This window comes from Hemiscyllium ocellatum, chromosome 15 (assembly GCF_020745735.1).
Source record: "Hemiscyllium ocellatum isolate sHemOce1 chromosome 15, sHemOce1.pat.X.cur, whole genome shotgun sequence".
NCBI lineage: Eukaryota > Metazoa > Chordata > Chondrichthyes > Orectolobiformes > Hemiscylliidae > Hemiscyllium > Hemiscyllium ocellatum.
In genome coordinates, this window is record NC_083415.1 from 16,819,874 (window position 1) to 16,846,040 (window position 26,167).

At 41.4% G+C, this 26,167-nt stretch overlaps 1 protein-coding gene across 1 annotated transcript in view; it reads left to right on the forward strand.

Annotated features, from left to right (window-relative positions):
- Positions 1-1,526: 1,526 nt before the first annotated feature.
- Positions 1,527-26,167, forward strand: part of LOC132822897 (protein-glutamine gamma-glutamyltransferase 2-like) — an 82,028-nt gene continuing 57,387 nt past the window's right edge. The window contains exons 1-2 of the mRNA XM_060836292.1: positions 1,527-1,704; positions 1,986-2,165. Coding sequence (XP_060692275.1) covers positions 1,695-1,704; positions 1,986-2,165 — 190 coding nt within the window. The 5' untranslated portion in view covers positions 1,527-1,694. The remainder of the gene's footprint in view (positions 1,705-1,985; positions 2,166-26,167) is intronic.

The window sequence follows — 26,167 nt, forward strand, 5'->3', positions numbered from 1 at the left end:
GAAGCATTTTAATCCATAAAAGTTTCCAGATATTAAAATTAAGATTTTGGAAGTTGAAAATTGATAATCATTTTTAATCCACAGTCATTGTATCAATGCAGTAATACTGCAGTGTGTCCCTCCATAAGACGCTGAGATTATTCCAGCTATTACATGAAATGTACTGGATTGTAGGGGTGCTGATTAGCACAGTTGGCTAGGCAGCTAAAAGGTTTTTCAGAATAATACCAATATCATGGGATTTGATTTCTGCCTCCTGTAGCAAAATCATGACAATAAGCCATGGTTTGGTAACCTTTCAATAATTGAGGATGTTATCAAGAGATAAAGAGATTGGAGCCTAGTGAAGATCACATCAGAGGGTAACTTAAATAAGAGATGAATTTGTTATATTCTAAATGATAGCAAATTGGGTTGAATGGAAATAAAACTCAGAAGAGTTGTAAAATATACTATGAGTCATTGTTATCCATTTTGTTATGTTGTACAGTTTAAAATCATTGTATTTGATATATCCAGAGGAATCTTGAAATAAATAAAGTATTTCTTTGACTGTTATCATTATGGACAGTACAACTGACCTCTTTAATAAATGGGTTGAATATTTAATAAACTCAAAAGTTTACATTGCCATGAAAGTTAATGATTAAAATGCACAAGCTAGAATTATGGCAGATATTGGCATTATATTGACATTGAACATCTGATACCTCACGTTGTACATTTAAAAAATTATTTGAAATGTTATGCATGGTTCAAACAAACCCAGATGCGCTCAATAGCATCCTTTCTCACAGATTTAATTCACTGACTGATGTAAGACTAGTGAAAAAAAGCAAATTATTTCCTTGAATATTCTTCCAAGGTACTTCATCTGGAGGCTCACTGAAGATGATACCTGGTATGGCAACAAAACATCTGAAAATGAACCTTCCAGCTCAGCGAGCAAGCCTACATCAAGGGGTAAATGTTGTTTGGCTTCTGCTCTGATGTCTGGTTAGCTCAGTTGGCTGGATGGCTGTTTTTCACTGTAGAGTGGTACTGAAAATGTAGGTTTAATTCCTGAACTGGCTGAAGTTACCAGGAATGTCTTGTCTTCTTAACCTTGCCACTTGCCTGCTGTGTGGTGACCCTCAGGTTAAGCTCACTGCCAGTACTCTTTCTCCAGTAGGCCTGTGGTAACTCTACCTTCACAGCCTCTCTCACTTGAATGTAACTTTCTTCCGAGGCTGATTCTACATATTTTCCTGCTTCCTCTCTATGTCTTCTTTGTGTTCTTTACGATATTTAACTTCAAAGATGCATTTATTTTGACTGAAAAGGAGTGACTATGAATTTCCACCGAATGCAAAGCACTGTCTGAGTGATTCAGCAACTCCTTCTCAGTCCACTGCTTGAGTTTGCTGGCTTTTCCACCCCTTATCCGACCTGGACCTCCAGAGGGAGCTCTTCTGTCTAGCCTTGATAAAATATAGAGGGGGGGGGGGGTAAAAAAAGAAAAAAAAACTTCATTCATTGCCTCAACGAACCTTTAATTTGCATAGGTCAGCTGTTGCTCTTTGTAGGCTTGTTATTCTTCAGGTTTACGAGAAGGGGAGGATTGCGTTGCCTATAAAAGTTTTGCAACGGGACGCTCTGCCTGTAGAGTTGGAGGGGGACGTTGCCTGGTGTGAAACAGCGGAGTGCGAGAGAACATGGCACAAGGTCAGCAGCAATTAACCTGCTGGAGTGTACGAATGAAGTTATTATAGCAGCAAAAATGTGTGTTCGGGGAGAAGATATGAGGGGTTTTCCTCCAATGTACAGAAAAGTCCTCCAAACTTACTCTAATAGTTTAATATTCTGAAATCTGAACTGACTGACACGTTAGGCTATTAGAAATTGTGTTGTACATTCAAACGAAATGGATCGAATAATTATTTGTGAATTGTGAAGATGGGTCTGAGGTTCTCTCACTGTAATTACTTCTTCTGCTTGCTCCCTAGTTTTGAGACTAGCATCCACAGATTTTCACTGTGATGTTAACAACGATGCCCACAGGACAGCAGATTTCGGCTACTCCAGGCTGATTGTGAGACGTGGGGATCGCTTCACCGTCACCCTCATGTTCTCCGGGCGGGGGTATGAGTCCAAGCGGGATCAGATCTGCCTGAGTGTGGAAACAGGTAACGGTTCAATGAATTCCGACACCGCTTCCCCGTGTAGTTGTAGAAAAGTCAGAAGTTCAACAACATGATCTAGCCCCAGGGTCTCCCAAAGTCTCGGCATGCAGCCAATTTCCGCGCAGCTGCTCCCCCCACCTCATACACAACAAAGTGAAAATACTGAGACCAGCCACGTTGTGGAAGCCAAGCACCCCGGATTCTGGAAATTTCAAATAAGGGCAGCCACAGTTGCGGGGGGGGGGGGGGGGGGGGGGGGTGCTAATCTCAGTAGGTCAGGCTATAGTAGAGTTCATGAACTTTAACACTATTTCTCTCCACTTATGTTTAGCTACTTGAGAGACAAGGGTTGGCCAGGCCATTGGGAGAAATTCCCTGCTCTCCACCAAAATTAATTCCCTGGGAGGTGTCTTATATCCAAATTAGATGGGGTAATGTTGTAAAGTCTTACTGGAAAGGTGTTTTATATAGTAACTATTGTCAGTGATGTTAGGTTAGAACATTTAATGGACATCAGTTTAAATTGGTCAAATCATTTAATAAAGCAGCAGAGAGGGATATCTGATATGAATGTTTGCAGCACGGTGGCTCAGTGGTTAGCACTGCTGCCTCACAGCACCAGTGTCCCAGGTTTGATTCCAGCCTCGGGTGACTGTCTGTGTGGAGTTTGCACATTTTCCCCGTGTCTGCGTGGGTTTCCTCCGGGTTCTCCAGTTTCTTCCCACAATCCAAAGATATGCAGGTCAGGTGAATTGGCCATGCTAAATTGCCCATGGTGTAAGGTGCATTAGTCAGAGGGAAATGGGTCTGGGTGGGTTACTGTTCGGAGGGTCGGTGTGGACTTGTTGGGCCATAGGGCCTGTTTCCACACTGTAGGGAATCTAACCTAAATATTTTTTTCCCCAATTGCTCATGTCAACTTATAGATGATGTGTGCTATCAATCTTATTAAGCTAGTTATATTTAGAAGGATTCCTGGAGAAATATAGGCGTAGAGTCCTCATGTCCACAGAATATAACTCTCCCTAAATTCCCAACATTGCGCTTCATCAGACTGGTGTTAAGGACAGAGCATTCAGATTGCAATAGATCAGACTCTCCTCTCCACTTTAAAACTGAAAGTGAAGGTCCCTCCACACTATCCCCATCAAACTCATGGGACAAGTAATATACAGAGTTGTATACAGAGTTTAGCACCAACTGCTCTATTAAACTGAAGGTAAAGCTCTCTTGACACTGTCCATATTGAACACTCCCAGGGCAGAAACTGCATAAGGTTAGATTCAGAGTAAAACTCCCTCTATTGTTTTAAAGTGGAAGTAAACTGAGAGTAAGTCCAGAACTAGAGGGCATAGGTTTAAGGTGGTGGTACATGTATGGAATGAGTTGCCTATGGAAGTGGTGGAGACTGGTACATTGAAAGGCATTTGGATGGGTATATGAATAGGAAGGGTTTGGAGGGATATGGGCCGGGTGCTGGCAGATGGGACCAGATTGGGTTGGGATATCTAGTCGGCGTAACAGGTTGGGCTGAAGGGTCTGTTTCTGTGCTGTACATCCCTATTACTCTATTACTCTATGACTAAAGCTCCCTTGACACTGTCTTCATTAAACCCACGACAAGATCAAAAATCACACGACACAAGATTATGGTCCAATTTGAAAACACTGCTTTCGAAGCACAGCTCCTTCATTGGGTACTAGTGAGAGAGAAAGGCCTTAGACTCAGAATTTATGAGGAAAAGATGGAAGGGTCATACAACTCATGCGAATGAATTGAACACGTCGAAGCTGACTCTTTGTTGGTATGGAGGTGCAGGCCTCTGTAATTTCCCTTAAGATTTACCTTTTTGAAGGGAATTCTGATCTGAAGTCTCCTTGAGTTTGTTGGTGGCAGCATTAGGAGCCATTCACTTTGCTCCGTAGAACATCTGCATTGAGCCAAATAATAAGGAGCTCCCTTCTGGGATGTTGCTGGGCCAGTCTTCCTCCCTGCAGATATGGGCTTGGGCTTTCAGACATTGGAGTTTCAAAACCTGTAGGGAAATTCTACCTTTCCAGTCAGGAAAATGAACATTGTATGTTGTGCCTTGTTATAAAAAAAACATGTCTGCAGGTTGTTCTGTCATACTGTGCATTTCATCAACGCAACTTCGCTGGAACGCAATTGACAAATTGGGATGCTGTTTCTACAATGCAAACTTTTTAAACATGTGCTGGCTGTAACACAATTACAGCATCAACACTTTCATCACTGATTCCAAAGCATGATTTTTCTGTAATGTGTGGTTAACCAAGGAGTAGTGTAGCACTTACTAACTATATCTCTTATGTTCACATCTAAGTCATTTATATAAATGACAAAAAGTAGAGGACCCAGCACCAATCAGCAGTACTAGGAGTCAGTGTATCACAGCAACACTCAATTCAGAAAGAAAGTTATTCAATTGAACATGTTAGTATTCATGCGTTTTGTGCCACTAACTCCTATTGTAAAAATTATTTGAAAATAATCTTTTATTTGTTATCAACCACAAAATTGACCGATTGTGTTTAACTTATGTTTCTGTAGCAGTTATGCTTTAAAAACTGGAGGAGATCCAGCAAAGCCTAAATGTAGAATAGACCAAACACAAGTTGCAGAAATACCGGACAAATTGACAATTACTGTATTTTAAAACCAGCATATTGATGCAAACTGCTTTGTTATATCCTGCTCTTTGTGCTGGGTGTTATAAAATGTAAGTTTACTTCTTTCTTTAATGTCAAAACTGCTTTGGTTTTGTTGAGTAGAAGCGGTATGTTTCTTTAAATTATTCATGGGAAATCATGTCTCACAAACTTGACTGAGTTTTTTTGAAGAAGTAACAAAGAGGATTAATGAGGGCAGAGTAGTAGACGTGGTCCATATGGACTTCAGTAAGGCATTCGAAAAGGTTCCCCATGGGAGACTGATTAATAAGGTTAGATCTCATGCCATACAGCGAGAACTAGCCATTCAGATACAGAACTGGCTCAAAGGTAGAAGACAGAGGGTGGGTGGTAGAGGGTTGCTTTTCAGATTGGAGGCCTGTGACCAGTGGAGTGCCTCAAGGATGGGTGCTGGGTCTGCTACTTTTTGTCATTCATATAAATGACTTGGATGTGAACATAAGAGATATAGTTAGTAAGTTTGCAGACGACACCAAAATTGGAGGTATAGTGGACAGCGAAGAAGGTTACCTCCGATTACATTGGTATTTTGATCAGATGGACCAATGGGCCGAGGAGTGGCAGATGGAGTTTAATTTAAATAAATGCGAGGTGCTGCATTTTGGGAAAGCAAATGAGAGCAGGACTTACATGCTTAATGGTAAAGTCTTAGGGAGTGTTGCTGAACAAAGAGACCTTGGAAGGCAGGTTCATAGCGCCTTGAAAGTAGAATCGCAGTTAGATAGGATAGTGAAGAAGGTGTTTGATATGCTTTCCTTTATTGGTCAGAGTATTGAGTACAGTAGTTGGGAGGTCATGTTGCAGCTGTACAGGACATCAGTTAGGCCACTGTTGGAATATTGTGTGCATTTCTGGTCTCCTTCTTATCAGAAAGATGTTGTGAAACTTGAAAAGGTTCAGAAAAAATTACAAGGATGTTGCCAGAGTTGGAAGATTTGAGCTGTAGGGAGAGGTTGAACAAGTTGAGGCTGTTTTTCTTGGAGCTTCGGAGGCTGAGGGATGACCTTATCGAGGTTTGTAAAATCATGAGGGGCATGGATAGGATAAATAGACAAATTATTTTCCTTGGGGTGGAGGAGTCCAGAACTAGAAGGCATAAGTTTAGGGTGAGAGGGGAAAGATATAAAAGAGACCTAAGGGGCAACATTTTCATACAGAGGGTGGTACGTGGATGGAATGAGCTGCCAGAGGAAGTAGCAAAATTTTAAAGGCATCTGGATGGGTATATAAATAGGAAAGGTTTGGAGGGATATCGGCCGGGTGGTGGCAAGTGGAACTAGATTGGGTTGGGATATCTGGTTGGCATGGACAGGTTGGACCGAAGGATCTGCTTCCATGCTGTACGGAGGGAGGAGCAACATTTCAGAACCAACTGAAACTTTGATGCAGATATTACAGTGGCTCACAAATGTGCATCATAGTTGATGTTTCTCAAGTGTTACAAATTACATAGGGCAAATTTTGAGAATTTATGATAGGGTAATGTTAGCAACGAATTGAAGCTCAATTACACATCTCTGGTGATTTTTATGTCTGTAGAATCATAATCAAGTTCAGCAATTATTGGAAAGGCAAATGGACTGTTGCTGTACTTCAAAGGAATGGAATATAAAACTCCAGAGGTCTTCTCAAAACAAAGAAGGCACTAGTTGGGTCACATCTGTGAATTGTGAACAGGTCTGATCCCATTACATAAGAAAAATTATACTGGCATCAGCAGCAGTCCAGAGAAGTTTAACTCAGTTGAATTGAATCAATTTATTATCACATGTACCCAGGCACAGTGAAAAGTTTTATCTTGCGAGTAATGCAGGCAGATCACACTGTAAGTAGCATAGATATTAATTAATAGGTAAACAGTGGCAAAAAACAAAAACACAGATACAGACCAATGTTAAGAGTTTGTGAGTGCATTCAGTATTCTAACAACAGTAGGGTAGAAACTGTTGCAAAACTAGCTGGTGTGTGTGTTCAGGCTTCTGTACCTTCTCCCCGGTGGTGGGTTGTAGAAAAACATTGCCAGGGTGGGATGGATCTTTGAGACTGTTGCGACCTTTCCTTGACAGCAGACCTGGTAGATGGATTCTCTAGATGGGAGGTTGGCCTTTGTGGTTGTCCGGGCTGAGTTCACCACTCTCTGTAACCATCTTGAATGGTACAGTTGCTATACCAGGTAGTGATACATCCAGACAGAATGCCCTAGATGGCACACCTATAAAAATTGACAAGAGTATTCGCCATCTTGCCAAATTTCCTCAGCTGCCTGAGGAAGAAGAGACGTTGTTGGGCCTTTGTAACCAATGCACATGAAATTCAAGAAAGCTTGTTGTGGATGACCACTCCCAGGAGCTTGACACTCTCCACTCATTCCACCTCTGTGCTGTTAATGTGTACGGGAGCAGGAGTAACATCCCAGCAAAAGTCAATAATGAATTCCTTGGTTTTGCTAGCATTGAGAGCTACATTGTTCTCAGTCCACCATTTTTCCAGGTCTTCCACCTCCCATCTGTAGTCTGTTTCATTGCCATCTGAGATTCGACCAACCTAGGTGGTGTCATCAGCGAACTTGTAAATGGAATTAGTCTGGTCCCATCGCTTTCCTTGGATTCACACAAAGGAAAACTGATCAGACGTCTTATGCAGTTACTATTGGGATACGTTCATTAGAACTTGTCAGAGTAAGTGTTTCCTCTCTGCTGAAGGTCTGCTCAAAGCTAGCATAGAAAGCGTTGAGATCATTGGGAGGGATAGGTCATCATCTGCTATCTTGCACTGTCTCTTTTAAGAATCTGTGATGTCATTCCGTCCTTGCCCTAGTCGCCGGGTGTCTGTCTGGGTCTCTAGTTTGGATTGGTATTAGTCCTTAATTGTCTTAATTATCATAATGACTCTGCGAAGGTCATACTTGGATTCTTTATATTTGAGTGGTCTGCTGATCTGAAGGCCTCACGCTTGGACTTTAGCAGGTTCTGTATGTCCTGATTCATCCTGATTTTGCTGTTGGGAAACACCCAGATTGAATTCCTCAGTATGCAGTCCTCCACACACTTGCTGATAAAGTCTGTGACGATGGTGGCGTACTCGTCCAAGGTATCTGTGGACGAGTCCAATCAGCTGATTCCAGACAGCACCGGAGTTGATCCTTTGCCTCCTCCAACCAGCACTGGGCCTGTATCTGCAAGGAGGTCTCGTGATTGAGCTTTTGGCTGTGGAAGCATTGTGGCATTGTGGTCGGAGTTCTCGAAATGCGGGTGGGGTATGGAGCGGTAGGCATACTTCACAGTGGTGTAGCAGTGGTCTGAAATGTTCGGGTCTCTGGTGGGCAGGTAATGTTCTGGTGGTACTTGGGCAACACCTTCCTTAGATTCTGGGTATAGAAAGACTAACTCATCTCCACCTACCTCGATACTGTCCTACTCCCATTGGACCAGGAACTCCCCACAAACATTCGGGATACCACTCACACCCCCCACCTCCTTCAAGACTTCCATTTCCCTGGCCCATAATGCCTCATCTTCACCATGGACACTCAGTCCCTCTACACCTCCATCCGCCATCACCAGGGGCTCCAAGCCCTCCATTTCTTCCTCTCCTGATGTCCCCACCAGTACCCTTACACTGACACTCTTATTTGTTTGGCTGAGCTGGTCCTCACCCTCAACAATTTGTCCTTCGAATCCTCCCACTTCCTCCAGATGAAAGGGATGGCCATGGGCCCCAGCTATGCCTGTCTCTTTGTCGGCTATGTAGAACAGTCTATCTTCTGGAATTACACTGGCACCACTCCCCACCTTTTCCTTCACTACATTGATGACTGCATCGGCGCCACTTCATGCTCCCACAAGGAGGTTGAATAGTTCATCAACTTCAGCAACACATTCCACCACAACCTTAAATTCACCTAGACCATCTCTGACACCTCCCTCCCCTTTCTGGACCTCTTCATCTCCATCAATGATGACTGACTCAACACTGACATTTTTTATAAACTCACTGACTCCCACAGCTACCTGGATTACACCTCCTCCCACCTACCTCCTGTAAAAATGCCATCCCGTATTCCCAATTCCTCCGCCTCCACCGCATCTGCTCCCAGGAGGACCAGTTCCACTGCAGAACACACCAGATGGCCTCCTTCTTTAAAGACCAAAATTTCCCTCCAACATGGTTGAAGATGCCCTCCAACAACACTTCATCCATGTCCCACACTGCTGCCTTCAAACCCCACCCCTCCAACCGCAACAAGGACAGAAACCCCCTGGTCTTCACCTTCCATCCCATCAACCTCTGGATAAATCGCGTCTTCCACCAACATTTCCACCACATCCAAATGGACCCCACCACCAGGGATATACTTCCCTCCCCCTCCCTTTCTGCTTTCCGCAAAGACCGTTCCCTCTGCGACTACGTGGTCAGGTCCATGCCCCCCCCTTCAACCCACCCTCCCCTCCTGGCACCTTCCCCTGCCACCGCTGGAATTGCAAACCTGCGTCCACACCTCCCCCCTCACCTTCATCCAAGGCTCAAAGGAGCCTTCCATATCCACCAAAGCTTCACTTGCTCTTCCACACATGTTATTTATTGTATCCATTGCTCCCAATGCAGTTTCCTCTATGTTGGGGAGACCGGACGCCTTCTCACAGAGTGCATCAGAGAACCCCTCCAGGACACCCACACCAATCAATCCCACCGCCCCATGGCTGAACGTTTCAACTCCCCTTCCCGCTCTGCTGAGGACATGCAGGTCCTGGGCCTCCTTCACCGCTACTCCCTCACCACCCTACGCCTGGCGGAAGAACACCTCATCTTCCGCCTCGGGACCCTTCAATCCCATGGCATCAATGTGGACTTCACCAGTTTCCTCATTTCCCCTCCCCCACTTTACCCCACTTCCAACCTTCCAGCTCAGCACCGTCTTCAATACCTGTCCAACCTGTCAATCTTCCTTCCCACCTATCCGCTCCACCCTCCTCTCTGACCTATCACCTTTACCCCCACCTCCATCCATCCATTGCAGTCTCAGCTACCTTCTCCCCAGCCCCAACCCCCTCCCATTTATCTCTCCACCCCTGAGGGTCCCAGCCTGATTCCTCTAGAAGGGCTTTAGCCCGAAACTTCGATTTTTCTGCTCCTCAGATGCTACCTGACCTGCTGTGCTTTTCCACCACCACGCTAATCAAGACTTTAACTCAGTTGATTCTGGGTATGGAAAGAAAGGATGGGCATGTGCTCACTGGAGTTTCAAAAAATGAGATGAGACGTTATTTAAATATCTAAGATTCTTAAGGAACTTGACAGGGTAGATGTGGAAATGCTGCTTCCAACTGCTGGAGACCGCAGGATGGGAGAGAATAATCTCAGAGTATGAGGCCACCATTTAAGACAGTTATAAGGAGAATTTCTCTCAGTGAATCTGTGGAATTCTTTACTACATAGGGCTGCTAAGGCTGAGGTTGTTGAGAGTATTCAAGGCTGACAGAAAAAGATCATTTTTAATTAGTAAGGGGATCAAAAGTTAAGGAATAAGGTGGGAAAGTGGAGTTAAGAATTGTCAGGTCAGTGATGATGTCGTTGAAGGGTGAAGGAGACATGATGGGCGGAATCGCCGACTCCTGCTACGATGGTTTCTGGTCTTATGAAGTCATCATGACAAGTTTAGCACACAGTCAAATTTTGTTTGGCCTTAAAATTCAACGTGAAATGATTTAAAAATAGCTGAAGTGTTGGTGGCCCAGTTAATCTCAAGTAGTTTATCGCTAATCCTTTCTAATGTCACAGGTTGTCAGTTCTATATATAGGACATATTTGAAGCTGCATTTTGTTTTTGCTATTTTTTTTTCTCCTTTGAGTATTAATTCAATTCTCTTTTGAAAGCTACTATTGAACCCTAGCAGACAATGTATTCCAAATTGTATCCACTCACTGTGTTCAAAACGTTCTTCCTCCAGGTACCTTTGTTTTGAAAATCATCTTAAGTCTGTACCATCGGGTTCCTGGTCCTTTAGCTATTAGTAACATTTGTTTTACTTGGCCTGAACCATTCTTAATTTTAAGTGCCCCTTTAATGCTTCTTTGTTCTACTCTAAGGAGAGCCACACTAGTTTTTTTGCCCAGTCTATCTACATAACTAATCACACCACCGGAATTATTCTTGTAAATCTCTTCCATACCCTCTTTCAAGCCTATATCAAACAAATTATGTGAGCCCTAGTTCAGCTATTTTGATCGGTTCAAGCAGCTGTTCACACCTCATTAAAATGTGATTCCTGTCCAATTATGGTTGTTTGCTTGTCCCCTTCACAAGTTCCAGTCTCTGTTTTACAGTCCGGGTTAATTTTAGTGTTTCATACTTACAAAATATGACTTGCCAGAATCTGTATTGGTAAAGAATGAATATCCCGACAGGGTCACAGCGTGTTGATGGTCTGAAATATTAGCAATGCTGACGACTTCCACAAGAGGAGGTAATAACTTGTTTCTGGTTTTGAAAAGGTGAAAGCGAGTAAGTCACCTTGAACATCACGCTGAAACAGTGAAAAACAACTAACCTAAGAAAGTAGTGTGAAAATAGATAAACATGGTGGAGTAATTTCATAGGAAAGCACACACGAAAGATGTAGGAAAAATAAAATGAAACGGAAAGTTGTGTTACGTTGTCTCATACAGCCTGGCCGTTCCCAACTTTCTACATCAGCCAAAAGCACCCAAACACTAAACATATTCGGGGAGACTGCATTTGTGGTCACATGGTTAAGATGATAAATTTGAAATCCATAGGGATTTCCCCACATGGGCTCAATTTTGCTTACTATTCTATAAAGAGTCTTTTTGGCATGAGGTAGTATTCCTAATTGGAACTTGGAAGATCTGGGTTCCAGTCCCTCCTCAAGACAGAATGTAATGAACGTTGGTCATGATCCATTTGGATGAAAAGGAATCTGGTATCTCTGATCTTGTAACTCTTATGTAATACCCAATTTATGAAACATATTTCATCAGGAAGAGTATTTGGACTGAGCCGAAATACATCTGAAATGTTTCATTCTTTTCGATATCACTACTTTATTAGAAGTGACATGTGGTGAATTCAAACAGAACCACCTCAAACAGGTGAAAAATGTTTTACCCCTTTATTTCACTTTATCATAACCAAAAGGAAATCATAGCCAAGAGGTACTAGAAAATTTTTTTTAAACATTAACAGAACTGAGAATTTTGCTTAGATAGATTGAATAGTTTCAGTTTCTTTCTGTAGACAGAAGTTTGAGGAGTGGTCTAATGGAGGTACAGAGGAATTTAATGGGGTAATTGATGAGAAATGCTTCCACTGGAAGTAGAAGGACACCGAAGCAAGGGATAAAAAATATCAGGTGGTCCTTAATATATGTTATTGAAAAAAACAGAAGAAATCTCTTTGCCTAGAGAGGTCAAAATGTGGCATTGAACCATGTGGCGTACTTGAGAAAAGTAGTGTAGGTGTCTTTAAAAGGAACCTACAGATCCATGCAAGGAAGGAGGAGGAGAAAGGATAAGCAGTTAGGTGAAATGGAATTAAGCTTGGAAAAAGCTGATGTGCAACATTAACACAACAAAGGCTAGTTGGACAGTCTGGTTGCTTCTGTGCTGTAGATTTTATATAATTCTGTGTAATTTAAATATAAATAAGGTAGATAAATAACAGGACAAAAAGATTTAAGTACTTTCCATTTTGACAGTTTGAAAATAAATTGTTTTAGTTGTGCTTTTGCAGAGACATTAAAATGACATGTCTCAGCCAGTGCTGTAAACAGAACATATTACATAAACAGAAAACAATCAATCGATTCCTGGTGGGAGTCCCTGCAGTAAAATGCTCTCATTAACTAAATATATGGTTTTAATCTTCTAGTTTGTTGTTTGCTGCCGAGAAAACGAGCCCATTACATTTAAATATATGTTTCTAACATTTGCTTTCAATAGTTCCTACTGAAACATTTGGGCATCCATTCAGTTGTAGATGTTTCAGCTTTGGCATAAAACAAGCATTATTTCAAATGGAAATTAAAAGGAAAGTTGGGTAAGGTACATAACAGACAATCCATTGCCAATGCAAAGTTCCCCATGGTGATTCCACTATTCATCATCCTAAATGGGTTTTAACACCTCCATTAAAACAGCAGACAGCGGACGTATTAAAAGTATTATGAATCAATACATTAATAGAACAAAGGGTATTCTGATTCTTATGTTGTTCAATTACATAGATTAGATGGATTGTGCAAACTTCACGACATATCACATGTCCTGTCTTTGAATCCTGCCATGTCAGATGATGGAATGTGAATTCAATAAATATGTGGAATTGAGTCTAATGATGAGCATGAATCCATTGTCAATTGTAGGGGGAAAAAAAACCTATCTGGTTCATTAATGTCCTTCAGGGAAGGAAATTGTCATCTTAAATGTTCTGGCCTATATGTGACTCCAGACCCACAACAATGCGGTTAACTCTTAGCTGCCCACTGAGCAATTAGGAATGGACAGTAAATGTTGAACTAGCCAGCAACACCCTCATGCCATAAATTTTAAAAGTCACAAAATCAGTTTTATACCAGTATACTGTCTGTCCATACTGTCTGTATGGAGTTTGCATATTCTCCCCGTGTCTGTGTGGGTTTTCTCTGGACGCTCCGGTTTCCTCCCACAATCCAAAGATGTGCAGGTTAAGTGAATTGGCCATGCTAAAATTCCCATTGTGTTCAGGAATGTGTAGGTTAGGTGCATTAGTCAGGGTTAAATGTACAATAGTCGGGTGGGGGGGGGTTCCTCTTCGGAAGGTCGGTGTGGACTTATTGGATCTAATAGCCTGTTTCCACACTTCAGGGATTCTATGATTTCTGTGATCATGGGTTCTACTCCCAGAGATATGACCCTGTCTAAGGGGAGGTTGTTGGTGTCATGAACCAATACTAACTGTGACAATGGTTTGCAAAAATCTGCAACTGATAATTCAATGTTGTTTTGTGTGGATAAAATGCACATATATAGTTATACACTTACTTAAAGTGAACAACTTAATATAAAAAATGGGAATTTGCTGCTTCAATTATTTATTCCACAAACTGTGCATGTTAAAGGACGTCTGATTTAGAAGCTCAGGCTGGAATGAACTATGAGGATGAATTAACTGAAACTTGATTTCATACTGAGACTGAAATGAAAGAGTCTAGGTTACTAAATAGGCATTTTATTTTGATATGTTTGTAAGTAGAAACAAGCCACAAACACAACAGTTTTGTTCACACATTCAACAAAACTAAGAGACATTTGTTTATTCAAACAATAATGGAAATTTGGAACTCCCCGCCCCAAAATCGGTTGTGGGTGCTGAGTCAATTGAAAGTTTAAGATTGAGATGAACAGATCTGGTGTAAGGTTAGCAGCGTGAGGCGGCATGAAACAAAGGCATATAACTGGAGCTGAGATACAGAGAACAAACTTGAGGTCTGAACAGTCAGAACTGTTACTTAATTTAAGAAGTAAAACTGAAAAGATTGATTCCCTTATTTGGCAAAGGATATAGTTGTAATTCAGAGGAGGTTCACTGCATTGATTCAAGAGATCAGGCATTTGGCTTATGAAAGGAGATTGAGCAGTTTAGACTTATATATTCTCTGGAGTTCTGAAGAATGAAAGGAGATCTGAATGAAGTCAATAAATGCTAAAGGGGCTTGACAAAGTCAACGTAGAAAGGATGTTCCTCCATGTGGGGCAATCTAGAATGAGTGGTGATCATTTTAAGATAATGGGTAAGAGATTTAAAACAGAAATGAGGAAAAGTTCTCTTTGAGGGTTGTGAATCTGCGAGGTGGTGCATTTTGGAAGGACTAATGCAGGAGGGAAGTATAAAGTAAATGACAGAACCCTTCCAAGATTTAACATACAGAAATATGTAGGTGTACAGGTCCACAGTTCTGTGAATGTGATAATGTGAGTGGATAAGGTGGTTAAGAAGGCATATGGTATGTTTGCATTTATCGGTTAGGGACATAAAGTATAAAAGTTGGCAAGACGTGTAGCTGTACAGCGGAAGAAGGTGAGGACTGGTAATCAGAGTCAAGAGTATGATGCTGGAAATTCCTGATGAAGGGCTTATGCCTGAAACTTCGATTCTTCTGTTCCTTGGATGCTACCTGACCTGCTGTGCTTTTCCAGCACCACACTCTTGACTGCAGCTGTACAGAGCCTTAGTTGGACCACATTTGGAATATTGTGTACAGTTATGGCTGCCAAATTACCTGAAGGATGTGGAGGCTTTGAAGAAGGTACAGAAATGGTTTATCAGGATGTTGCCTGGTTTGGAGGATATTAGCTATGAGGAGAGATTGGACAAACTTGGTTCATTTTCAATTGAACATTGAAGGATGAAAGGCAACCTGATAAAAGTTTACAAAATTGAGAGGCACGGATAGCTGGAGTCTTTTTCCTGAGATAGAGATGACAATTACTGGGAGACATAGGTTTAAGGTAAAAAGGGGAAAGTTTAAACGAGATGTGAGAGGCAAGTTTCTTACACAGAGGGTGGTCAGTGCCAGGAATGTACTGTCAGAGGAGCTGGTGGAGGCAGATACAAAAGCAATATTTAAGCTGCATCTTAACAGGTATATAAATAGGCAGGGAATAAAGGGATTTGGACTGTGTAGAGATAAAAGGATTTTTCCTTGAGAAAGGCATCATGTTTCAACATAAGCTTGCTGGGCCGAAGGGCCTGTTTTTGCGTTGTTCTATTCTTTGTTCTTTGAGACAAAGGATGAACTGAAACCGCAGATGAGGAATAGTTTTGTGATACGGTGAAGAGAAAGGTTGGGAGTGTTCATGTGACGGCACATTGCAATGAATGTCGATCTTGGGATATGGTGAGAATATTTCTTTGAGGTCTGCTGAAGACGAAGCCAATATTTGCAGCAGTGGGTGAATTCAAAGCAGCAAGGGTGGAACTTCTGTTGGAATGCATGCCGAATAAATTCACAACTGGATACAGTTGCTGAGGAAGGAGTTGTGGTTGTGAAAGTGGGTTTTGGGTAAGTTGCCTGATCGAATACGAGGAGAGAAATGAAAAACAATGAAGGTGAGTGAGATACAAGAAATGAACAAAAATCCTAAACATTGGAGAGAAAAGTGGAACACTTCAAAGAGGACATTCCTGGAAGAGAGATGGAATGAATTAAAAATGCAAAAGCTGTGGATGATGACATATCTTTTAATCCTGCAAGGGGTTGTGGGTGTCACTGGATGGGCCAGTACTTATTGCTGGTCTCTAATTGTCCTTGAAATGTGTGGCTTGCTGGAATGCTTCAGGGGCACTTGAGGGTCAAACACATTGTTGTGGGTTTGGACTCACATGTAGGTCAGGTAAGAGAAAGTGAGGACTGCAGGTGATGGAGATCAGTCGAGAATGTGGTGCTGGAAAAATACAGCAGGTCAGGCAGCATCTGAGGAACAGGAGAATCAATGTTTCAGGCATATGCACGTCATTCCTGATGAGGGACTTATGCCCAAAACATCGATTCTCCTGCTCCTCAACCTGTCTTGCTGTGTTTTTCCAGCACCTCACTCAACTCACATGTAGGTTAGACTAGGGAAAGTGCATGAAAAGATCAGCCATTGTCTTATTGAATGGCGGAGCAGGCTCAAAGGGCCCGATGGCCTACTCCTGCTCCTTGTTCTTATGTTTGAGGGAAAGATTTCCTTCCCTATAGAACATTAGAAAAGTGAATCTTTTTTTACAATAATCAATGATAGTTTTGTAGTCACCATTAATGAGATGAACAGTGTATGTTTTGAGTTTACCGATTGAATTTAAATTCCACCAACAGCAGTGGTTGGATTTGAACTCCTGCCCCAGAGGGCCTGGACCTCTAGGAGTCCAGTAACATTACCAGCAAATGCAATGGAAAATGCTGGTGACTTTCAGGAGGTCAGGTAGTATCTGTGGAGAGAGAATCTGAGTTAATGGGCTGTGTTTTACAGGGGTGTGGACTGTCTACCCTGTGCCCCCCAAACTGTGGCTGGTTGCTGTTGTGCCCGGCAGAAGCCTTACCTAAAAATCTGGGTGCCTGGCAATAGTCCCAATGCCAGAACTCGGACTGCAGGCAGGAGCATGAAGGAGAAGGTAGCTGCCCAAAACATGAAGCAGAAACAGATTTTCTTCCCTGCAGGTGTAAAAATCATAAATTCCATTAGCTGTTGAGTAGCAACGTTCCTCGAGAGCAGTCTTCGCTGTTCTGATTAAAGATCATTGGTCAGCAGTGTTAAATGTGGCTTCTCTTTGCACAGATGCTGTCTGACCTGCTGAATAGTTCCAGCATTTTATATTTTTATTTCAGATTTTCAGCATCCAGAGTTTTGCTATCATGCCAGAACTCTGGATTCAGACAGCCCAGTCTGAGGGAAGGGTGTACAAGTTCCACGATTATTCCACGCACAGTGCAAATGTATCTTGAGAGAGTTAAATGCAGTTTCAATGTCTATAACTTATAACAAAAGAGATTCCATTACACATGAATCTGTGCTTGTATTTATGAAGAATTTGTGTGGTAAATATTGGAATAAAAAAATCTTTCAGTTCTTGCTTGATTGGATGGAGTGTGCAATTCCTCTGAAATTGGTGTGAAATAAAAGATAGGGGACTTTACGATAAATGTGTCTTAATTTCCCCCATCTCTTAGTCTCTTGAAATCTTTGGCAGTGGCCTGATTGCTCTCACCATACTGTTGCTTCATTACGTGTATTTTGATTATTCATTCCCATTGGAAACTTTGCCAAGTCTGTCCAGGCCCCTTTTTTCTTCAATGTCTCTACTTTTTCCAAGTCTAAATGCCTGTATTTGTTTGTGACATCACCAAATTGGCTCAAGCCCTACTGAAAACATTGGCCTACAATATCTGAGCATAAGGCTTAAGATGTCCTGCACCGGCATGACTAATACATCAAGGGGTCACATTAAACAAACAGAATGGCTTAGCACACAGCCAGACTTCTTTCATGCTGGTGAACTATAATGGCTTTTGTCCACCTGGAATCTCATGGCAAACCTGAGATGTAGCATCCACAGTATAAGGGTATCACACGAATGAACTGAGTTTAAAAAGGACTTTCTTCTTTTTGAAGAGTTTTTTTTCCTATGTTGGAACTGTTCAACTCAGACTGCCAGTCTTTGTTTGATCCCTGGCCCATGTTTTGTGAAGCAGTGGTTTGAGTTAAAATAAACTGTAAGTATCCTTCTGCTTGAGTCCACTGCTTGCAGTTTGTGCCTGTCATGTTTATTCTGTCATTGAGCCACCTTAGATCTCTTGTCAACTTAACATGCTAAAAGAGATCAAGCCAACAACAGCAAGTAATAATCAGAAGTTTAAGCCTGAATCTTTGCTCCTGGGTCCGAAGCACAGAATAGACAAAGTTCCTGCCTCACCAATTCTGTGAACTTTATATCCAAAATTATTGCTCTGGTACTTTGAATATTTGTTGGCCTCAGTGGGGGAGAAGCTGTGTGGTGAATTTTGTGGGAGTCATGGCAGGCAACCCCTGAATGAATGCAAACTGGACGTAAAGTCTGCCTCAGTGCACTGACAATTTGTTGAAGTTCTTTTCAAAATAAATTACACAGTAGCTTTGCAGCCCTTTTACCTCCCATCACACAGTTCCCAAGCCTTATCTATGCCATTTTATGCCTCCCCCTCCATTCTGAAGTCTCAGAACTTCCAAGGCAACCTGTCCACCTCCTTACCATTATAGACTCTATGCTAATGTAGTGTCAATCTATGCCCCTTCAGCATTTCTGCTCACAGTTACCATGCCAATTCATCAAGCATCCATCATGGGAAGTCCTCAGAAACCATGCAGAAAGTTGATAAAGTCGCATTCTCAGATGTCTATAGAGGAATTTGCTTACTTAAAAATATCTGCATGAATGAAAAACCACTCATTGCATTTAACTTCTTTTAATCCATCCTAAAAACAAGTTTTGGAATTCACCATACTATACCAAAACTACTACGACTAGTTACCATTATAACCCCTTGGAGCTGTTGATTAAACTGTGAAATGAGAGAAACAACCTTCTAATAATGAGAGGTTTTGAAATCAGTCATACAGGCACTAGCCCTGTAGTGATAAACCTCAGGCTTATAGAGTAAAATAACACTTTTTTTTTCAAATAGTTAAAAAGCAGAAGTTTTAAATGACTTGACAGCTTGTTTTGCCTATTTCTTTTGACACAAAATTTTGGCAAACTTTTTTGACAGTTCTTTCGACAATTCTAGTGAATTTATGCATTTTTTGTGCTCAGTTGTGTGTCTATTTTGAACAACCCCACACAATGCCACACCTCTCCTGAAGAGTACCTGACATTAGTCAAACCTGAACTGGGACCATAACCCAAAATGATGTCAAGCAACTCCATAAAATTTATGACTTGCTCCTTCCCGGCCTAATCTGCTAATGTTGTCCTAGTGTTTTTTTTTAATAGATATATTTATTAGAAATTTAACATTTTTACAAGTTTACAAAAATAAAAAAACTCTCAAGTACAAACATTGATATACAATTAAATCTTAAGTAAATAATAATCAAAATTTAACAAAGGAAAAATACCGAGGAAAAAAAAACAAAACTAACTACTAATCTAACCTACAACTAACCAGACAGTATAATTAAGTCTCTTACATTATTCAAATAAGAGAATAGAAAAAAAAACAACAGATAACACAGAAATTGGGTAGTGAGATACATGCTCGGAATGTGTTAACATCAAATGTAACAAAACCCGTATTCGTGCGGGATTCCTCTCCCAAGGGGCCCCAGACCAGCCAGGTTCACAATCTCAATTAAATAAAAGCCCTTGTTAGGATAGCCGAAATATCTGTATTATATAACTCAAGAAGAGCTGCCATATTTTATGAAATAATTTGGTCTTTTGGTGCACCATATTTGTAAGGAAGTCAAGGGGAATATATTCCATAATTAATCTGTACCGATTTGAAAGTCCGGGGGGACCCTCAGCCACCCAGTTTACCAAAATATTTTTCCTTGCACAGATAGAGAGAATAGAAAATAATCTCTTCCCGTGCATATCCAGGGAGGGTAAGTTCGAAAAGCCCAAAAGGAGAGATACAGGGTCCATTTTAATTTCCATTCCTAAAATTTCTGTCAGGGTACCTGCTACTTTAGTCCAGTATCTACAGATCTTATGACAGGTCTATAGGCAATGTACAAGAGTGCCCACCTCTATTTTACATTTGGGACACATTGGAGATGCTCCTGCCTTAGATTTTGCTAATTGATCCGGTGCTATATGGACCCTATGAAGTATCTTCAGCTGGATAGTCTGAGTTCTGTTGCAGATGGTGATTCTTCTGGCACTTTCCCAAATGTCATTCCACGTTTCTGTAGAGATTTCTAGTCCCAAATCCTGATCCCATGTTTTAAGCAGATTGTCCATATCTCCTGATACTTCATCATGTAGTAAATGATAAATAGTACTGACAAAAGATACCCCCAGTGGTCGTAGCACTCTACATTCTCTATCTGATTTATAACGACTGTCTAATAACATAGTCTTCTTCAGTATATAATCTCGAATTTGGAAGTATTGAAAGAGGTCTCCATTAGGTAATCTGAATTTCTGACGCAGCTGTTCAAAAGACATCAGGACCCCTTCTTCTTTAAATAGGTCCCCTAGACATGAGATACCCATGGATCTCCAGAGTTTAAAAGTGGCATCTGTAACCCCCGGTTGAAATCCCCATGCTCGCACTATCGGAGCATGTGAGATGCCCTCATTTTGCCGCATTATATTCCAAGCTTTAATTGTGTTTAGTATTATAAGGTTTTTACAATGATCTGTAATGATTTTCCTCTTGTCTGAAAATAAAACGTTAATAAGTGGGCATTTTACTTGAGAAGCCTCGATGTCCAACCAGATTGATTGCGGGTCAGACAAGACCCAATCAGCTATGTGACTTAATAGGGAACTTAACTGATATTTCCTAAAATCTGGAAAGTCCAATCCTCCCCTTGCCTGTGGAAGCTGTGGCTTCTTCAGCTTAATGAGGGGCCGTCTATGATTCCAGATAAAGGAACCCAACCAGCCATATAATTTACATAGTGCCAGCCTTGGCAACATCACCGGAAGCATTCTCATAGGGTATAGGAGACGGGGCAGGATATTCATTTTAATTAGTGCTATTCTACCTAGCCAGGAAATTGAAAGGTCTACCCATCGCTGGAGGTCCTGCCTTATCCTTTCCAGTAAATGCACAAAGTTAGTATTGTATAACTGACCAAATATTGCGGCAATAAAAATGCCTAAATATAAGAAACCCTCCAGGGACCACCGAAAGGGAAAGTGTGATCCGTCCACTAAGTGGGGTATCATAGCAAGGCACCCATCGGCATAGCCTCTGATTTTGAGAAATTAATATTATAGCCTGAGAATGCACTAAATGTATTAATAACTTGGATTAAGCGAGGCACGGACATCAGAGGATTACTGAGGAATAGAAGAACATCATCTGCATAAAGGGTAATTTTATGTTTACCTGTACCAATCCTCGGGGCCATCATATTAGGATCAGCCCGTATAGCTTCTGCTAGTGGTTCAATTACTAGCGTAAATAACAATGGTGAGAGAGGACATCCCTGATGGTAGCCCCTATCCACACTGAAGCTATCTGAGCCTAATCCATTGGTCACCACAACTGCTTTGGGATCACTATACAATGTTGAGACCCATTTCGTAAACACCTTTCCAATGCCAAACCTTTCCAATGTGTAAAACAAATATGACCATTCAACCCTATCGAAGGCTTTTACCTTCGATATACTAACGTTTTAGAAAGGATTTTAAAATCTACATTTAGCAAGGATATTGGTCTATATGACGCGCAATCTTCTGGGTCCTTTCCTTTTTTAGGGATAAGAGAGATATTTGCCTCTTTCAATGAAGGCGGGAGACAGTCCTGGCTATATGCATAGTTATACACGTCCATAAGTGGACCAGCCAATATTCCTGTAAATTCTTTATAGAATTCAGCTTGAAAGCCATCTGGGTCAGGTGCCTTACCGCTCTGAAGTTGCCTGATTGTGTCAAGTATTTCTTGGACTGTTAGGGGAGCATTTAAGACCGATACCTGTTCCAGAGTTAGGTCCGGAAAGGTCAAATTTTTAAAAAATGATTGCACCCTCCTAGTTCTGTCTTCACAATCCTGCGATTTATATAAATCAGAATAAAATTTTCTAAAGATTGCGTTAATCCTTTTATAATCATGAGTCAAAATACCCGTACTTTCCTTAGACGTGATAGTTTGAGGGGCCTTTTTTTTCTTTGCAAGAAATGCTAAGTATCTACCAGGTTTGTCGCCAAATTCATATAACCTTAGTTTTGCAAATAATATTTCCCTCTTAGCCGTTTGGGTAAGCGTGGTGTTTAAAGCTGTCCTAAGGGCCGTAATCCTTTGCAATTTGATAATAGAAGGTCTATCAGCATATGCTGTTTCAGCTGCTTTTAAGTGAGCTTCAAGCAGACGCTGTTGTTCTCCCTTTAATTTTTTCTGGGTCTCTGAGTATGAGATGATCAAACCTCACGCGTAAGCTTTGATGGTCTCCCACATCATTGATGGGTTGCTAGCCGTACCTAAATTAATTTCCAAAAAGGTTTTACATTCTTGAGAGAATTACTTTACAAATTTACTATCTTTCATCAGGAAGGGGTCCATACGCCAATGCCGAGGGGATGTCCCCTTGTTCCTCGCCTTGATTTCCATATATACAGCAGCATGATCTGAAATTGCTATACTACCTATTTTACAGGATGATATGGAATTTAAAAAAATCAAGGGGGCAAAAAACATATCAATTCTGGTATGACATTTATGTGGATTGGAGTAAAAAGAAAAATCTCTGCCCTGTGCTTGAAGACATCTCCATACATCTACTAATCCTAATTCTTTGTTCAAATCCACTAATTGTCTAGGTCTGGGAGATACTCCTGCAATACTCTTGGGAATCCAATCTATTTCCGGATCCATAATACAATTATAGGGGGAGACTTTAATTGTATGACAAGCACCGAGAGCCATCAATTTTGAGAAGGCTTCCGTTATAAATTTAAAAGGATTGCTGGGGGACAATACAAATTTAAAATCCCATATTCCTCTCCGTTTATAAGGGCTTTAATCAGAATATATTGTCCAGATTCGTCTTTTAAATGAATTAGGATTTTGAAAGGGGAATTCTTTCGAATAAGAGTAACAACTATCCTGCTTTTTGAGCTAAAAGAAGAAAAAAAGGCCTGATCAAATCCACCCTGTCGTAATTTCAAGTGTTCTTTATCCAACAAGTGTGTCTCCTGTAGGAGAGCTATATCAACCCTTTCTTTCTTGAGATTTGATAATATTTTCTTCCTTTTGACTGGCGAATTACTCCCCTTGACATTCCAGGTGCACCACTTAACCGACTGATCAACCATAATTGTCCGGGCAAATCCGAGACCCCTCGGGAAGGGAAACCCTATCCAGAACATCCTGAGCATAGAGCATATAAAATTCACAAAAATAAAGACTCTCTAATACACTCACAACAGTGTAATGAAAAACTATTTCTAAATAAAAAAAAATAAAGTATTTAAATGGAGATTTTCCCCTTTGTTCCCAGGGGATATGACTTCCTTTCCAAAGGTCCATCGTATCCTCTCCCAACCAGTGCCCCACCCTTGACCCAAGCACTCCTCAACAGGATGAGGAAAATTCAAATATACTGCAGAGCTAGAGTTAACAGTGAGCACCCTACACACCCCCACCAACACTGGATATATTTGGTAAAGTTAATACCATGTATAAACATATATAACTATAAAATTACAACCTCAACAAGTAATAATTAAATATATTAATACAAAATAACAAGGAAAACAACCCCGCTCCTAGAGACAGAGGTAAAACGGAATAAGGTAACCACCTCCCCCCACCAACATTAACTAGACCCCCCCAGTCTATCTATATATATATAATAATTTTAAAAAACCCAAGGAGGGGAGAAAATTGTTAAGTAGAGAACAAATAAATCCCTCTCCCCACCCCCCCAAGATAATATTAAACAGTAATGTTAAAAAAAAGGGATATAAACTGGAGTGGGGGGAAGGCAAACCAACATCCGTTATCTCTTACAATTTATCTAAGAGAGTCCAAAATTTCCTTGGCCTTTTCCGGCAATCCGAAGTTATACACGATCCTTCATGATTAAAACGTAGCGTCGCTGGGTAGCGTAAGGAGTTTTGAATATTTAAGTCCCTTAAACACTTCTTCGCCTCATCGAATGCCTTCCTCTTTCGGACCAGAGCTGGGGAAAAGTCCTGGAATAACATGATCTTGGTTCCTTTATAGATCATGGCCTGGGGATCTTTTCCAAGATTTCTAGAAGCTTCTAGGAGTATCTGCCTCTCCTTATAGCTCTGCAGCCGAAACAGGACTGGGCGGGGCGTTGGTTCGAGCCAGGCCCATGTATTACAACCCAGTAGTCCCATTCTATCCTTATCTGGCCTGATCCAGCCTCCAGATTTAACAGCTGTGGAAGCCACTGTTCAAGGAACCTTGTAAGCTGGCCTTCCTCTTCCCGTTCGGGAAGGCCCAGCAAACGAATATTTTTTCGACGACCTCAATTTTCGAGGTCGTCAGTGTGGTTCTCTAAGGTCCGGACTCGCTGTTCGAGAGTCCGGACCCGATCCACGGCCGATTGTGCTGTGGTTTCGGAGGTCACGGCCTTTAGCTCCACCCCTCCAACTCGGCACTCGATTTTCTTAATGTCTCGGTCGTGCTTTTGCAGCGCGGCTGAGAGTGAGTCCCATCGACTTCGGGATTCTTCAATAAAAGTGTTGATCTTCACATCCAGTTTGGAGATGATTTCCACACGGCTCACCACTGTAAGTAAGTCCCCTGGGGCGGCTGCGGATGCCTCTTCTGCAGTTGGAGAGGTTGGGGGAGGGGTTCCTGCTTGCTGAGAGCTGTGGGCTCCCTTCCCTTTAGTCATTTTAACTGAAGATTAAATTGTTTAAATTCAATACTAAACAACTAATTAAATTAAACAGCTATTTTAAATGATTTGGTGAGTGTGGTGGGGGTGGGTGACCCACTTTGCCCAAGTCTTGGGAGGAGCACTGTAGACTCAGACTTGCTGGGTCGCTGCCATCTTGGATCCCCCGTCCTAGTGGGTGTTAATAAGACATGACTGGAGGCAGTCGTGGCTTGGTCTCCATGAACCACGGGTTGACAAATGCTGACCTGCTTTTAATTCACTGTCCCACTTCCCACACACCATAAAAACGGTGGTGGCTGTGTTTGTGAGTGGAACGGATTCCAATCTCCTGAGCATTCTAGCAAAAACTGAGGGACATCATGAAAATGTTGGGCTGAGGATATAAAATGGGGACTGTCTGTCTCTTGTGGTGACAGGTGGCTGTGGCACCAGAATCTTCTTACTTAGATTTAAGATGAACTCGACTGAATCTTAGTATGGATGGTCTGTTTTACCCTATGCATTGATAGATTTAAGATAACAATTTGACTAGCTGGATTCTCTTTCAACATTTGAGATTAGATTAAAATGTGTTCGTATTCAGTTCAGAATGCAGGTAATTTGAAAAAGCCTGGGAGGATGAGAAACAACAGAGTAACATGACAGGTACATGCAAAGTGTCTGTGACTGTCACAAATGCAGGTAAATGCTTCCATCTATGGAGACTGTTGCATCTAAACACAAAGTGGCCATTTTGCCCACAGGAATTTCCACATTCGGTGAGACACAACTGACCAAGTACAATTGCTGATACGTATAGGCAGGATATTTTGCCATTCCACTAGAAAACTGCCTACTTTAATTTAAATAGTTCAATTGAATCTTCAAACGTTTCCTGATTCACCAGAACCTCAGATAAAAGTTATTCATTTGGAGATAGTGGAGTATCTCATGAAATGGTATTTTTGGAGTGCTACTTTTCAAAAGTCAAAAAACATTTTCATTCTGGATATCTAGACTTTAATTTAATTCAGTTTTGGATAGTGTATCTTTAATGATCCATTAGCTGGTCCTGAGGTCCCTCAGCAGATTTGTTAGTGCATCTTGTAGGCCTCTGGTACCTCATCCTGGAGATTAGCCATTGAGCAGAAGATAGATAAATCAGCTTGCAGAATCATGTCTTTCCCTTTGTGAGGTTCAGTGCTTAAGGCACTTTATAAACACACTGGTCACTTCTGATGGCTGGA